The sequence below is a fragment of the Protobothrops mucrosquamatus genome, unplaced genomic scaffold (assembly GCF_001527695.2).
Source record: "Protobothrops mucrosquamatus isolate PMUCROS unplaced genomic scaffold, P.Mucros_1.0 scaffold_162, whole genome shotgun sequence".
NCBI lineage: Eukaryota > Metazoa > Chordata > Lepidosauria > Squamata > Viperidae > Protobothrops > Protobothrops mucrosquamatus.
Window position 1 is genome coordinate 291382 of NW_015386238.1, and position 14124 is coordinate 305505.

At 38.1% G+C, this 14124-nt stretch overlaps 1 protein-coding gene across 1 annotated transcript in view; it reads left to right on the forward strand.

Annotated features, from left to right (window-relative positions):
• Positions 1-14124, forward strand: part of AP2A2 (adaptor related protein complex 2 subunit alpha 2) — a 56061-nt gene that overhangs the window by 15797 nt on the left and 26140 nt on the right. The window contains exons 3-4 of the mRNA XM_015821240.2: positions 8731-8873; positions 13904-14097. Coding sequence (XP_015676726.1) covers positions 8731-8873; positions 13904-14097 — 337 coding nt within the window. The remainder of the gene's footprint in view (positions 1-8730; positions 8874-13903; positions 14098-14124) is intronic.

A 14124-nucleotide genomic window follows, 5' to 3' on the forward strand; every position in this document is an offset into this window, starting at 1 on the left:
TTGGGACTATCATCAGCAGTGAAAAAGAAACAGAATATTGGAATCTACTATGACTTTAATGCAGTTAATTGAATTTCTTTCATGGTGTTGCTTAGTTTATGCTGGCTTCTCAATATATAACATCCCATATGTTGTGCATATTAGTAGACTGGATTGCTACATGTTCAAGCTACCACCCTGAAGATGGTTCCTTAAATACTCCTGAATTTGGCCCCTAAAATCTTCCCAGAAGGGAGAGAGGGAAACTTCCTCATTTGCTTAGGTGGTGGCAGACGTCCTTTTCATGTTATTTGCCAATTTACTGATTGAACGTAAAGGTTTATAGAAATTCCAAATTCAAGAAGTTACTTCATTTCCCAGTTCTTTCCAAGGCAGTTAGGTGTTTTCATATCCATATAGTAGAAAATATTTGGCAGCCTCAGTTTAATCCTTGTGGCCCAGTGTAAAAGAGTAACTTTTGGGATATGCAACAGACTCATGTTGTTGTTTGCTAAGAAGGCATTCCAGAGTTTCAACATGAAAGACCCTGCATCTCTTGGGGATGTTGGGCTAGAGTTGGGCTGCCAGAACAAATTAGAATTAATTAATTCTAAAAAAAATCCAGTGGCCATTAATTTCAGCAGTCCCGGTGATGCAGTTCTTCAATAGGAAGATTTCCTAGAAATAATGGGGTTTCCGACAGGATTTTTAATATAAAAAAATAGCATTTTGAACTGAGCTCAGATAGATATCTGGCTATCTAGTGAAAGGTATTTTTGCTGGCCCTTTAAACATATCATCTTTGGTTCTTACGTACTGAGCTTTGATTGCAATGAAGCTTCTCTTCTACTTTACCATCAATATCAATTTATTAATAGGCTGTTGGTTTGCTTTATATATTAAACTCAACAACACTTGCTTTATCACAGAGTATACTTGAAAGAATGCATATATCAATATAAATGTATATTTATCATATTTACATTTTCCACTAGATTCTTTTTAAAAAGCATCTTAAACAGTAAGATGGTGAATTTTATACGAAAGAATTTCTCTTTAATGCACCATCTATATAGCAGAAACAATATCTCAATATAATTTCTTTTATGCTAATGTGGTTGGCTTCACAATACATATAATTGAGTTGTGGTTATGTATACTTTTATTTCAGTCTTCAAAGTACCTTGCTTGTTAATTCTTGAATTCCACTATAGATTGATATACATACAGCATCTTTAATTTTACAACATGCATGTTTTTTCTCCGAATCAAATATTTGAGAATGTATTTTATGGTACCGCTCTAGATAAGTGATTATTGAAAGAAACATATCTAGGTTTTTGTCTTTTAATTGTGCAAAAGCAATACTACCAAATCAGCTAAATGAAAGCTCTTCTAAGGAAAGGAAGTCTTTTTGACGCACTCATTGTGTTGAAAATGCTGATTTGTATTCTGACTTCCTGTTTCTTCTGCACTGATTTTAATTGGCAGAGGTTCAGAACTCTAGGAATAGAAAAGGAAGAGTTGATAGTCATAATTTCCCATAAATAAACTACAGTTTTATATCTTACTTGAAATATATATTGGTACGACGTTGACATTAAACAGCCTATTCAGTCAGATTATTTAATCAATAAAATTGTTTTCAGGATAAATAATAAATTCTTAAAAGCACTCTGCCTCAGTCCAGAGTGGCGTGATGGCCTAGTGGTGAAGATGCTCACCTCCCACTTGCAAGTTGAGAGTTCAATTCTAGGTAGTGGCAGATATCTCTTTCCTAGGGCACAAAGAAAAAATACCTGTTGTGAATTCCATGTAGGCATCAGGAACACACACCCACACACACACACACACACACACACACACACACACACACAGTGTGAGAGACCAAACAAGGCTAAAAATATACCAACAGAATTCACTGTTCCTCTCCATATCTTTCTATTCTTATACCACTCTGCTAGGTCTTCATTAACCATTCCATTCATTTTTATATACACTTTACTCTTAATCACATTTAGCAACAAGCCTTCAACTCAACATTCATGCAAAACATTCCTTAACTCAAGCCTATTCACTTTATCAGTCACTTACTTTAAATCAAGAAATGTATCATTCCATAACATTATTTTCTGCAATTCATATATTTTTCATGTAGAAGAGCAACTTGGTCTATACACCCTGTGTCTATTGTACAACTGCACTGTACAGCAACTTCCCAAATGCTGATCAAAATTTATTAAACATCTTTTTAGACACTCTTGATCAAGTAATACTCCAGCTGACTTTGCCTTCATTCTTACTGCCTTTCCCTTTATATAGCAGATCAATAAGTTTATTCTTATAGTATTTAGGAACAAATTCTATTTTCATACACTTGAATTAAGTAAGTAATGCAGTCATACTATAAGCAAATTACATCCTATTTCAACCTTTCTCCAGTCACACCATCTATTCATGGAGTAATTAACATTTTTTTATGTACATGATATTCAATCTCTCATTCTCTTTCTCTTTTAATTCTATCTCTCTGTCTCCTGCAATTTATTTCTATCTCTGTCTCCTTCAATATATGCATTTTTTCTCATTTAGAGCCTTTGTCACTTCATAATTCCAGCAAGCTTCTTTTTTCAAATTTCCCTGTATCCCAATAATTTTTCTGTACTCCCTCATTTTATTCCCATTCATCTGTTCATGTCAGATAACAAAATAATTTCCTCCCTCGGTTGCATTTATTCAGAATGTCACACAGTGTTTCCCAAACTCCACACCTGTGTTCAAACGTTTGGCAATAGAAAACGAGATCCTCACTGTTTTTTTTAATCAGAAGTATTGAAAATGAAAAGAGATTATGTGTGACAAATATTGGCAACTGGTTATTTTCCATTCAGATCCAATTTATCTCTTAGGTTTGATAGAGATGGACAAGGGATATGGTTTACCATTTTCCTGATAATGAAAGAATGTGTAGAAGTTCTAAATTCTAAACAATGGTTCAAGCTAGTAATGTTTTGCAAAATATTATCCACTATGAGAAAGAAGCAAAAACACCTGTTGTTCTGTTATTACCAGCCCCTGGAATATAATATCACCAACCTATGAATTCCTGCTTTCCTTCCTATACACCTACAACTATCTAGTTGACATCAATTAATACTTTCTGATGTACATTTTAGTCTTTTAATATGTCACTAAATTTATATCTTAACATCACTGCAGATACTCATTTGTTTTATTCCACAGATTGATTGATTGATTGATTGATTGATTGATTCATTCATTCATTCATTGATTCATTCATTCATTCATTCATTCATTCATTCATTCATTCCATTTATTTGTTTACCATTAACTGCTTGTACATTCTAAGTCACAATCTTCTACAAGATACCGAATATATACATAAAAACTAGTGTGCAGTAGAGGGGAAGATTTAGACTAGTCTTGGAAAGACTTCAGTCCTGCTTTACTCTTATTCATGGGAACTCATCGGGTGACATTACTCTTTCTCACCTCAATCTACTCCAGGGTTATTAATGAGGGAAAATAGTAGGAGAGATTACCATCTCTGCTACTTTGAGCTTCTGTACAAATGTTTCATATAAATCTATCAGACCAAATACTGTACCTTGTTTTCACCAGGTGGAGCCATAAATCCTGACCTCTACCTCTCATCCTGGCTTTGGTCAATCAAGATTTGCACAGAATGCTTTTTAATGAGATGAAGAAAGTGTAGTGTAGGCTGGTTAGTTGTGAAACATTTTGGCTATGTACCATAGTCACAGTCAAAGGCCAGTTTTACCTAAAGATGTTCACACTACTCTGTACAAATTAGGATGTCTAATTTAAAGATTTCTTGCAAGCCAATTTATCGTAGTTTGCATCCATCCTATTAGTAGGTACATGTGGTATGCTGACACACTCAGAATGTCCAAGGATACCCTGCTTCTCAGTTCACTTGTGTATCTTTTCTGCCTGCAGAGCATCATTATTAATTTTATTATCCTTAAGCTACTTCAGGATGTAATCTCAATTCTGATGTTTCAAATTAAAGGTCATGATGTAACAATTAACCTACCTGCAAGATGAAAAATGTAGATATGCTTATTTGTCATAATACAATGTCAGCCCTACATGACCAGGCTAAGACACCAACACCATGTAGATCAGTACTACTTTGATTATAACAACTATAGTAACAGAATCTTGCAAATATGAATGTGCTTCCTCCGAACTATGACAATGACTTGCTGAGAGGTTGTTTCAAGTTACTTTCTTGCCTTTCTTATCTGACCATTTTCAGTAACAGTTCTCCTTCCTGTCCTTCAAGGCCGTTCCTTGTGTCCTCTACATAGATTTTAGCCCTAGCTCCTAAAATCTTGTGTGTTTAGACCAGAGTTATTGTAATAAAAAAAATTGTAAATGAGAAGAAAGATCACATAGTACTGTTAATCTAGGTTTTTAGCTGAGGTCCATTGCAACCACGCAAATCTTCCTTGCTAAAGCAAGTTTAGAACCATACATTTCTAACATGTTTTATCCCGAAGAGGGCTTCTCCATCTCCCACCTATCATTGTCCATTGTACCCATCACCAAGGAAGGATAAAAGTCACTGAAGAATAGTGCCCCCTGCTGCCAAGCTTCACAACAGCTCCAGAACAATATGATGTTCGTTGATATCAAAGGCTGCTAAGAGGTGGACGACCAGGATATTTGCACTCCATCTATGCCATACTAAATGTCAACAAAATGTTCTTTTGTTCTCCCATTCAGTCCTAAATCTTGACTGAAAAGGTCCCGATAATCTGTTGTATCGAGAGTCCTCTATAAATAAAGTCCAGCCACTTTGACAATACCCCCTGACAGAAGGGAAGCTAAAAAATAATTACGAAGGTAGCCTGAACAATGAATATCTCACTTTAGAAATCACTATTTTGTTTTCTGTTGATACAGGCCAGTTTGTGATTTCTTGCCTTGATATCAGCCATGTTGTAGCCTAGAGACTGACAGTTGCCAAGGAGAATGAATATTTTTAGGCCTTGTCTATACTGTCTTACTGGTTGCTTTCCACATCGCCAGATGCTTGTTCATGCAAACAGCCAAATGTGATTTAGAATCCATTATGTCTCTTCAAGGAAAATAATGCCAAGAGGCAAACTTGTTCCTATTTGTATGTAACTGAATTACTAACAGTGCCATTTTTATATAAATAGAACAGCCATTTTTGAAGCTCTATGTAAGATGTGAAGAAATCTAAGATGGCTACTTGTGCTGTTGATCTGCATTCATTAGACTGAATCATACTTTTTTGTCCAGATTAATAAATTGATCCGTTTTTTCCAGGTGAATAGATTAAAGCACCTTTAAGCCAGCCCCTTCTGATCTTTATGATGATCTTTAACAACCACAGGAAGACTTCACTTACTGACTCTCCTGCTTAGCAACCATTTGTAATTACAACAGTGCCAAAATAGTAAATTTAGCATTCCCATGGTAACCTATTTAATATTTAGGGACTTTGCAACCAGCAGGTGTTTATAACTGTCATAGCATCCTGTGATCGCATGATTGCCATTTGCACTCTTCACAGCCAGCTTCCAATAAGCAGACAGTCAAGAATAAATGCAAGTCACAATAACATGATGTTTTCAAGGTTCCAGTTAAGGATCCCAACAAAGTAAATATACCAGAGTCATTTATATCTCTAATGCAAAACTTTATTGGATATAACATACCGGAACTAAAGAGTTGAAAACTAGCTCTGGCAATATGGTGGGAAAAAGATAATTAAAAGAGTAGAACTTTCCCTCCCTCTCTGACAGTTCAAGTCACATTGTCCAATTAATCTTCAGGCAGTTGTTATGAGAAGAATGTCTCTGTCCATCACAACATCTCTTCGGTGACCTTGGTTCCCATCCAGATAGAATCCACCTGTGCATTCCAAACCTTCCCCTCCCCCTCGCAACTGTAGGCAAGCTAGAAGTAGCATGGCAGTCCTAATGCAAGCAATCTTCATAGCTTGACAGATGTCTTATTTAATGACCACGAGAGATTTGCTTAACAACTACAGGAGGGGATTTTCCTCTTAATGACCATGTCACTTAGTGAAAGAATTTCTGGTCGTTGTTGTTGTTAAGCAAAGAATACCTTGTTTATGGAATGGGCCACCTCACCACGGACAACTTGTGGAACAATTTGCCGTATGACAACTCGCCATGGGATAATTCAACAAATACAGAAATATAGAAAAATAAAGTCAATCCAGAAATATAAGATTTCCAATAATTTCGATGAAAACATGGTTACTAATGATAAAAGTAACTGAATAAAACGATTAATACAATGTTGACTTGTCCTGTGGCGAATTATCCTGCAGCATGTTGGCCCTGGCAAATTGGCTATAGCACGTTGTCCGTGGTGAATTGGCTGCAGTGAGTTGGGTATTGCGAGTTATCCTAGGCCCTATATGCCTGTGCTTAGTGCCTTTTTTTGTGCTGCTATGATTAGTGCTGGTAGTTCCACTTCATCAGTCTTAATTACCTTCCCTCTCTTTACTACTATCCAGCAATAGTTCTCTAGTCCGAATGACATCCATATATATTGCCCAGCTTCCTTGATAAGTGCTCTTCATTTTTACAACCTTAGTTTGTGATGTTAACACTATATTAATATGGCTCTGAGTAACATGCAGAATTGTAATGTTGACATCTGATCGATCCAGTATATAAATTGAATTGACGGGTTAATATGTAATACAAGGAAAAATTATATCAAATGCATTTCAACAAATATGCTTTTCTCTGAGGATGGCAAGTCCTGCAATACTTAAGAATCCAGTGTTTGTTTAAATAGTGGTTCCATGAAAACCTGTCACTGTATGCAATGTACAAGATGACTCTTTAGCTTGATGTGGTCACTTTTACCCAAGGTTCTGGCAACTTCAACTCTCTCTATCACTTCTTCTCGATTAGTAAGGATTAGGTCCAGTATGGCTTAACTGTAATATACATCTATGGCAATGTCACTTTTTTTCCCCTTTTACATTGACCCCTATACATTCTGGAGGGATTTTATCTTTAATCACATGCATTTCTGTAGATGTGCAGTGTTCTCTTACATATAGTGCAACTCCCCTTTCTCTTTTTGTAGATCTATTTCTTTTGAACAATTTGTATCCATCCATCAGTCCATTCCAGTCATGGGTTTCGTCCCACCAGGTTTCTGTAATGCCAACTATGTCATACCTGCCCTCATGTACTATTACTTCTAGTTCACCCTGTTTGTTCCCCAAACTTTGAGGGTTTGTATATAAGTATTTAAGACCTTTATGCCTGTCCGTGGGTATGTTTCCTGCATCTCCTGATTTTTGTTGGAGTTTTTCTTTTTTCTCCTCACTCCCTACCTCATTGTTTGATTTGTTTTCTTGGGATTTATGACTGGTTTTGTGTTCTAGAGCAGGGGTGTCAAACTCAATTTCATTGAGGGCCACATCAGCATTGCGGTTTTCCTCGGGGGGGCGTAGGTGTGGCCAGGGTGGGTGTGGCCTACTGGGTGGGCATGGCCAGCTCTACATCGTTCGCGTCAAGGGTGCCTGTGGGGGCCTGGGCAGGAGTGGGACAGACCTGAGGGTCTCTGGCAGAAGGGGATGGGACCGGGGCAAGCACCAAGGCATGGTCCACTGGAAGAGCCTCACTGTTCCGCTCCTTCCTTCAAGAACAGAATGGTGGGAAAATATTTGAGATGAAGGAGGGAGAAAAACAGGCAAGAAACGCAGTTGGGGAGGTGTCACCCTTCATGAGGAATGAAGAAATGCACCATTGCCTGGAAGTGGCCAGCACATGGCCCTCACCTACTTCACATATCTGCCTTGGTGGGCTTTGGGGGAGTGGACGCCATGAGCAACGTGAGAGTTGATGTTACCTGCGCAATGCCGTCCAACCCCCAGCCTGCCTGGTTTCGGCAGGCAGTGGGGCGTTCTCCTCACAGCACCGAGAGGCTGAGCCAGGCAGTGCGAAGCTTGCCAGCTTTGCACCTTGCTGCCTGCTGAAATCGGGCAGGCTGGGGGCTGAGCAGCATCGTGCTTCTTTTCGGATTTGCGCCGCCTAGCTCAGCCTCTCGGTGCTGTGAGGACAGTGTCCCACTGCCTGCTGAAACCCCTCCCCCGAAGCCCATCAAGCCAGATATGTGAAGTAGGTGAGGGCCATTTGCTGGCCATTTCCAGGTGTTGGTGCATTTCTTCATTCCTCACAGAGGGTGACACCTCCCCAGCGTGCGCCCAGGGGGAGGGGCCAATGCAGCAGGGGCCGGTCCCTTGCTGTTTCCAGATGGCCTTGTGGAGCTAAGACTGAATGTGTTTTAGCATAGTTGGCCACCATAAAATTGTACATTGACTCCCGGGCAGCCTGGGCCAGGGCCAAGGCAGTGGGGGCCATTCCCTTACTGTTTCCAGGATGGCTTCGCAGGCCACATGAAACCACGTTGCGGTCCGCATCCGGCCCCCGGGCGTTGTGCTTGACATGTCTGTTCTAGAGAGTCTAAAGTTTGTCATTAAAATTATAGTGCACTCTCTGTCAGGAATTCAGCAGGCTTATCAGGATGTAGCTGCAATTTTTACAGGGTCTGAAATGTGGATCTGGCTCAATACCATGAGAAGAGATGATGGAGTCTAATAAGCTAAGCAATATATTAAAAAGATATATGGCATTTATGTTTGGTTTAAGTGTTTATGGTTTCTATTTAATTACTCATTAGGTGATAAAGCCCTAGATGGTTACAGCAAGAAAAAATATGTCTGCAAGCTGCTTTTCATTTTTCTCCTGGGACATGATATTGATTTCGGCCACATGGAGGCTGTGAATCTCCTCAGTTCAAACAAATATACAGAGAAACAAATTGTAAGTAATGTCTCATATCTACACAGTAAAATTGTAGTTACCTTGCTTACCTGCTGGGCAGTGGTGGGATTCAAATACGTGAACAACCGGTTCACTGCGTGAACGCCGCTTCTGAAAGTCTGTTCTGGGCCTGGCATGCCGTTCTGGGCCTGGGAGGCCTCCCTGGGCCTCCGAGGCCCAGAACGGACTTCCGGAAGTGGCATCCACGCATTTCTGGCAGGCTGTTCTGAGCCTGGGAGGCCTCCCCTGGGTCTCCGAGGCCCAGAACGGACTTCCGCAAGCGGTGTCCACACACTTCTGGCGGCTTCCCAGGCCCAGAATGGACTTCTGGAAGCAGCGTCCACACACTTCCGGAGGGCCGTTCTGGGTCTCACAAAAGGGCTAGGGCTTTTAAATTTTACATTTAATCTCTATTTTAATGTTGATTTTATATATTTAAAGCCTTTTTTTTATATATGTATTATTTTAAATTGATTATTATACACCACCAGAGACTTTCCTCATGAGATGGGTGGCTATACAGGTAGTCTTGGACTTAGAACAGTTCGTTTAGTGACTGTTCAAAGTTACAACAGCACTGAAAACTGTGACTTATGACCATTTTTTTAAAGTTACAAACTTTGCACCGTCCCCATGATCATGTGATCATAATTTAGATGCTTGGCAACTGGTTCATATTTATGACCTTTGCTGTGTCCCAGGGTCATGTGATCACCTTTTACGACCTTCTGACAAACAAAATCAATGGAGAAGCCAGATTCACTTAATAACCAGGTTACTAACTTATCAACTGCAGTGATTCAGTTAACAACTGAATTTGTTGTGGCAAGAAAAGTCATAAAATGGAGCAAAACTCACTTTACAAATGTCTCACTTAACAACAGAAATTTTGGACTCAATTGTGGTCGTAAGTCGAGGACTACCTGTGTCAATTTAATTAATTAGTAAACTGATATAGCATCCAATCTTCATTTAGTTGGCAAATTCTAGGAGTTGTCCAGTACATCTGAAATGATCCACATTGCTGCATGATGTAGTAATAGATTATTGTTCTACCAAACATCATTCATATGACAGTTTTCATAACCAAAGTGGGGTAAAAAAATATTTGCAAAGATAAAGAAAATGAGAAAGCTGGAAGACAGACTGATGTTAAATGAGTGGCTAATGAAGCAGCAAATAAGAAATTTTTTTTGAGCAATCTGTATTAAGCCAATTTTCTATGCATTAAATCCAGTGCTGTTGTAAGAAGGTTTAGAAGTAGTGTACTGATAGGTACATTGGTAAGGGAACTACTTAGTAAATAGCTGTCAACAGTGTAAGACAAAATGCATTTCAGAATGCATCTTATGTTTATGCTTGCCCACAACAGTAATTTGACTGTTGATTTAACAGTTTACAATCATAAACTAATTAATTTAATGAAAGCTTTCTTCTAAAAATTTGTTTATAATGAATTGTGAACAAAATATTAGTTTTAAAAAAAATCAGAAACATTGTTACTTGTAACATGCAAACATCTTAGAAACATAAGCACATACTGATCTTTTGTACACATATGTGTTTTTTCCATCTCTGTAGAGTCATTACTGGCTGAACACACTGAGTCATCCTGCAGTCTAAAATCTGTACTGAAGCATACATTTTTTTTTCTAATAATGTTCATAATCCTTCAGGCATAATCTGCAGAGGGCCACATGCTTGGTGGGGTGAAACAGACAGGGAATGAGATCAGAACTAAAGGCTAGATGGATTTCAAGTTTATTATTATGATCAAAGACCCAAAGTATACAAAGAAAAAAAATGGTAAAATTGCTAAAAATGTAAGATACATCAATTCAGTTAAATTTATTCTAAGCAGTCATTGTGTATTCTGCAAGCAATATAACAATACTTAGAAATATTTAATGCAGTAACATCATGCTTTTCTGGCAATAGATATTGGCAAGAGAATAAAACTGAAGGCCTTTAGCTATTAATCAATTGTACCAAAAGCTAGGCCCTATTGATACTTTTTAAATATAAATTACATTAAAAGTTTGAATTAGTTGCCAGTCTCTTCTAAACATTTCCTTATTCATTTGATACATAACCTTTGAACAATCTTAAGTACAATAACTTTTTATCTGGAAAAAAGTAATTAAATCAAACATATTGTCATTGGCCTATGGGGCCTGACATTTGCTTCATTCTGTATATATTTTTGTCAGGTCTTTTATCTTGCCTGGAGAAGCCGAATCTTCCAATAGGAATTTCCTATATAGCTGTTGGTCGCACATTAAAGTTCTCCTATACTTTGAAATTTCATTTTGAAATACAGATAGTTCTCGACTTACAACTGTTCATTTAGTGACCATTCAAAGTTACAATGACATTGAAAAAAGTGACGTATGATCGTTTTTCACACTTAACAGCCGTTGTAGCATCCCTGAGGTCATGTGATCAAAATTCAGCCACTTGGCAACTGGTTCACGTTTATGACAGTTGCAGTGTCCTGGGGTCATGCTCTCGCCTTTTGCATCCTTCTGACATGCAAAATCAATGGGGAAGCCAGATTCACTGAACAGCTGTGTCACTAGCTTAACAATTGCAGTTTCATTTAACCAGCAAGAAAGGTTGTAAAATGGGACAAAATTTACTTAGCAAATGTCTCAACAACAGAAATTTTTGGTTCATTCGTAGTCGTAACTTGAGGACTACCTGTATCTAGCTGAACTGGAGGGGTACTTATTCTCCGACACCAATTGTTCTCTCTTCTCTATACCGTTTTCTTCCTTTTAAGCAACTGATTTGGGGTAAGAGACCATATTTATCAGAGATATGAACTGATACCCTGGAATTCTGAAATTGCATCAAGAATCCCCTATGGCTGTGAGTTATATGCTGTTTGCAGCTATTGCAGAAAAGCCTAGAATGAAATGGGATGTTAGTGGTCATCAGCTTCTATTATACCATCCTAATTCTAGTCCCACTCATGATGTTGTAATTGGTTGCCAGCATACTGACTAGACCAGGGGTAGGCAACCTTGGCTCTTTTATGACTCGTGGACTTCAACTCCCAGAATTCCTGAGCCAGCCATGCTGGCTCAGGAATTCTGGGAGTTGATGTCCACGAGTCATAAAAGAGAGCCAAGATTGCCTACTCCTGGACTAAACTTACTTCTTAGCTGCTGTGGAGTACTCGGTAAGTGAAATGTAATATAATTGAGGACTCGGAAGTAGACTGATACAGAGAACTTAGATCTAGTTTGATTTCTTAAAAAACTATGTCCTTGGCATTGAAACAAAAAAGGTACCGTATATACAGTATAAACCGTGCTGCATTTATAATATACCAAGAAGCAAATGATTATACAGCAGTTTTACACATACAAAACGCCTCCTACGTAGTTGCTGGAACATGTAATCATCTTGTTGAGAGAAATACATGTATAGGTTCTACCTTCTTTTAAATTGAAGCCTAAGCATTTGGTAAACATTGTTTATCTCAATCTCACTGTGGTATGTTTTTTTTTTTAAAAAAAGTTAAAAATAGTTCATGGCAATGCTTCTGAAAAATCAGTAAGATATTACTACTACTACTACCACTACCACCACCACTATTATTATTACTACTACTACTACTACTACTACTACTACTAATAATAATAATAATAATAATAATAATAATAATAATAATAATAATAATAATAATAGAGTTGGAAGGGACTTTGGGGGTCTTCTAGTCAAACCCCCTGCTCAGGCAGGAAACCCTATACCATTTCAGACAAATGGCTATCCGGTCTCTTCTTAAAAACGTCCAGTGTTGGAGCATTCACAGCTTCTGGAGGCAGGTTGTTCCACTGGTTAATTGTTCTGTCAGGGAATTTCTCCTTAGTTCTAGGTTGCTTCTCTCTTTGATTAGTTTCCATACATAAGATATAAGTTAAATGAAGGCTTTCAATGCTAGTCATCCCTTTAGCATTTGAACACATTTTTCTTGCCTGAAATTAAACAAAGTCACAAAGCAAACCTGTAGATAGTAAATTGGCCAAACCTTAAAATTTTGTTTGCATTTGTGATATAGGTGGTATGATCAAGTTAAGACCATATTGGAACCTGCCCATTACGCTTGTAACTCATAACAGTTGTAAAGTGGGTTGGTCACATGATTGACCCAATTTTATGTCTCTTTTGTAATGGTCATTAAGTGAATCACCATGATCATTAAGTAAATCCACTGTAGTTAAGCCAAACAATTATTTGTTACAAGTATAATTTTGCCAAAAATTAGAAGTAAAAGCATGATCATAGGACTGCAAATGCAGGTCATTTGCCAAATGCCTGAAGTGCAGTCACATGACTGCGGAGGGGGAACTGTCATAACTTTGAATCCGGGTCATAAATACCCTCCCACATAGAGCCATTGTAACTTTAAATGGTTGCTAAGCAACCAGTTGTAAGTCAAGAACTACCTGTAATTTTATGACAGTAGTATATCTAACTTTCTCATAATAACATTTCATCAGTCTGATTCTTGCATGAAAGGGCATTATGATCAAGAGTCTTGGACATGTCCCTCAAATTGTATAACTTAAAGCTCCTGTACAAAGTTTTATGTGCTTAATTATATGTCTGTACACATGGGGTCCTTTTCTCCTAATGACTTTCTGCAGTGCTTTTCAAAATGCATCTGAAAAGCTGTTCTGAGTGATCTTTTTGAGGAATGTTAGGGAGCAAATTGACAATAATCCAGATGTCCTTTCTGGTATATAGCTGTTTGCCAGCATGACTTTTCAAAAGAATCAAAACTGTACTAATTCAGTCTAGTTCAGTGTCCCCAACTGTCTAGTTCATCCAAAATTTGCATTGATTTTTAACTACAGTGAAAAATTGCTGCAGTGTAACATGTCTTGCTTCAAGGCCAGGACTAAAAAATGATTCTTGATTCTCTGTATAATCCACATGCAGGAACCATTTTACAAAACCCTCCAAATAACATGTTAAACACTTTCCAGTTGACTCACCACTAATTATTCTTTTAACTCTAGGGTTATTTGTTCATCTCCGTGCTTGTGAATTCGAACAGTGAATTGATACGTCTGATAAACAATGCAATCAAGAATGATTTAGCTAGCCGGAACCCCACTTTCATGGGACTAGCTTTGCACTGCATTGCCAATGTGGGTAGCAGAGAAATGGCCGAAGCATTTGCTGGTGAAATTCCCAAAATACTGGTAGCTGGGTAAGTAATATGCGCAAGCTGAGTATT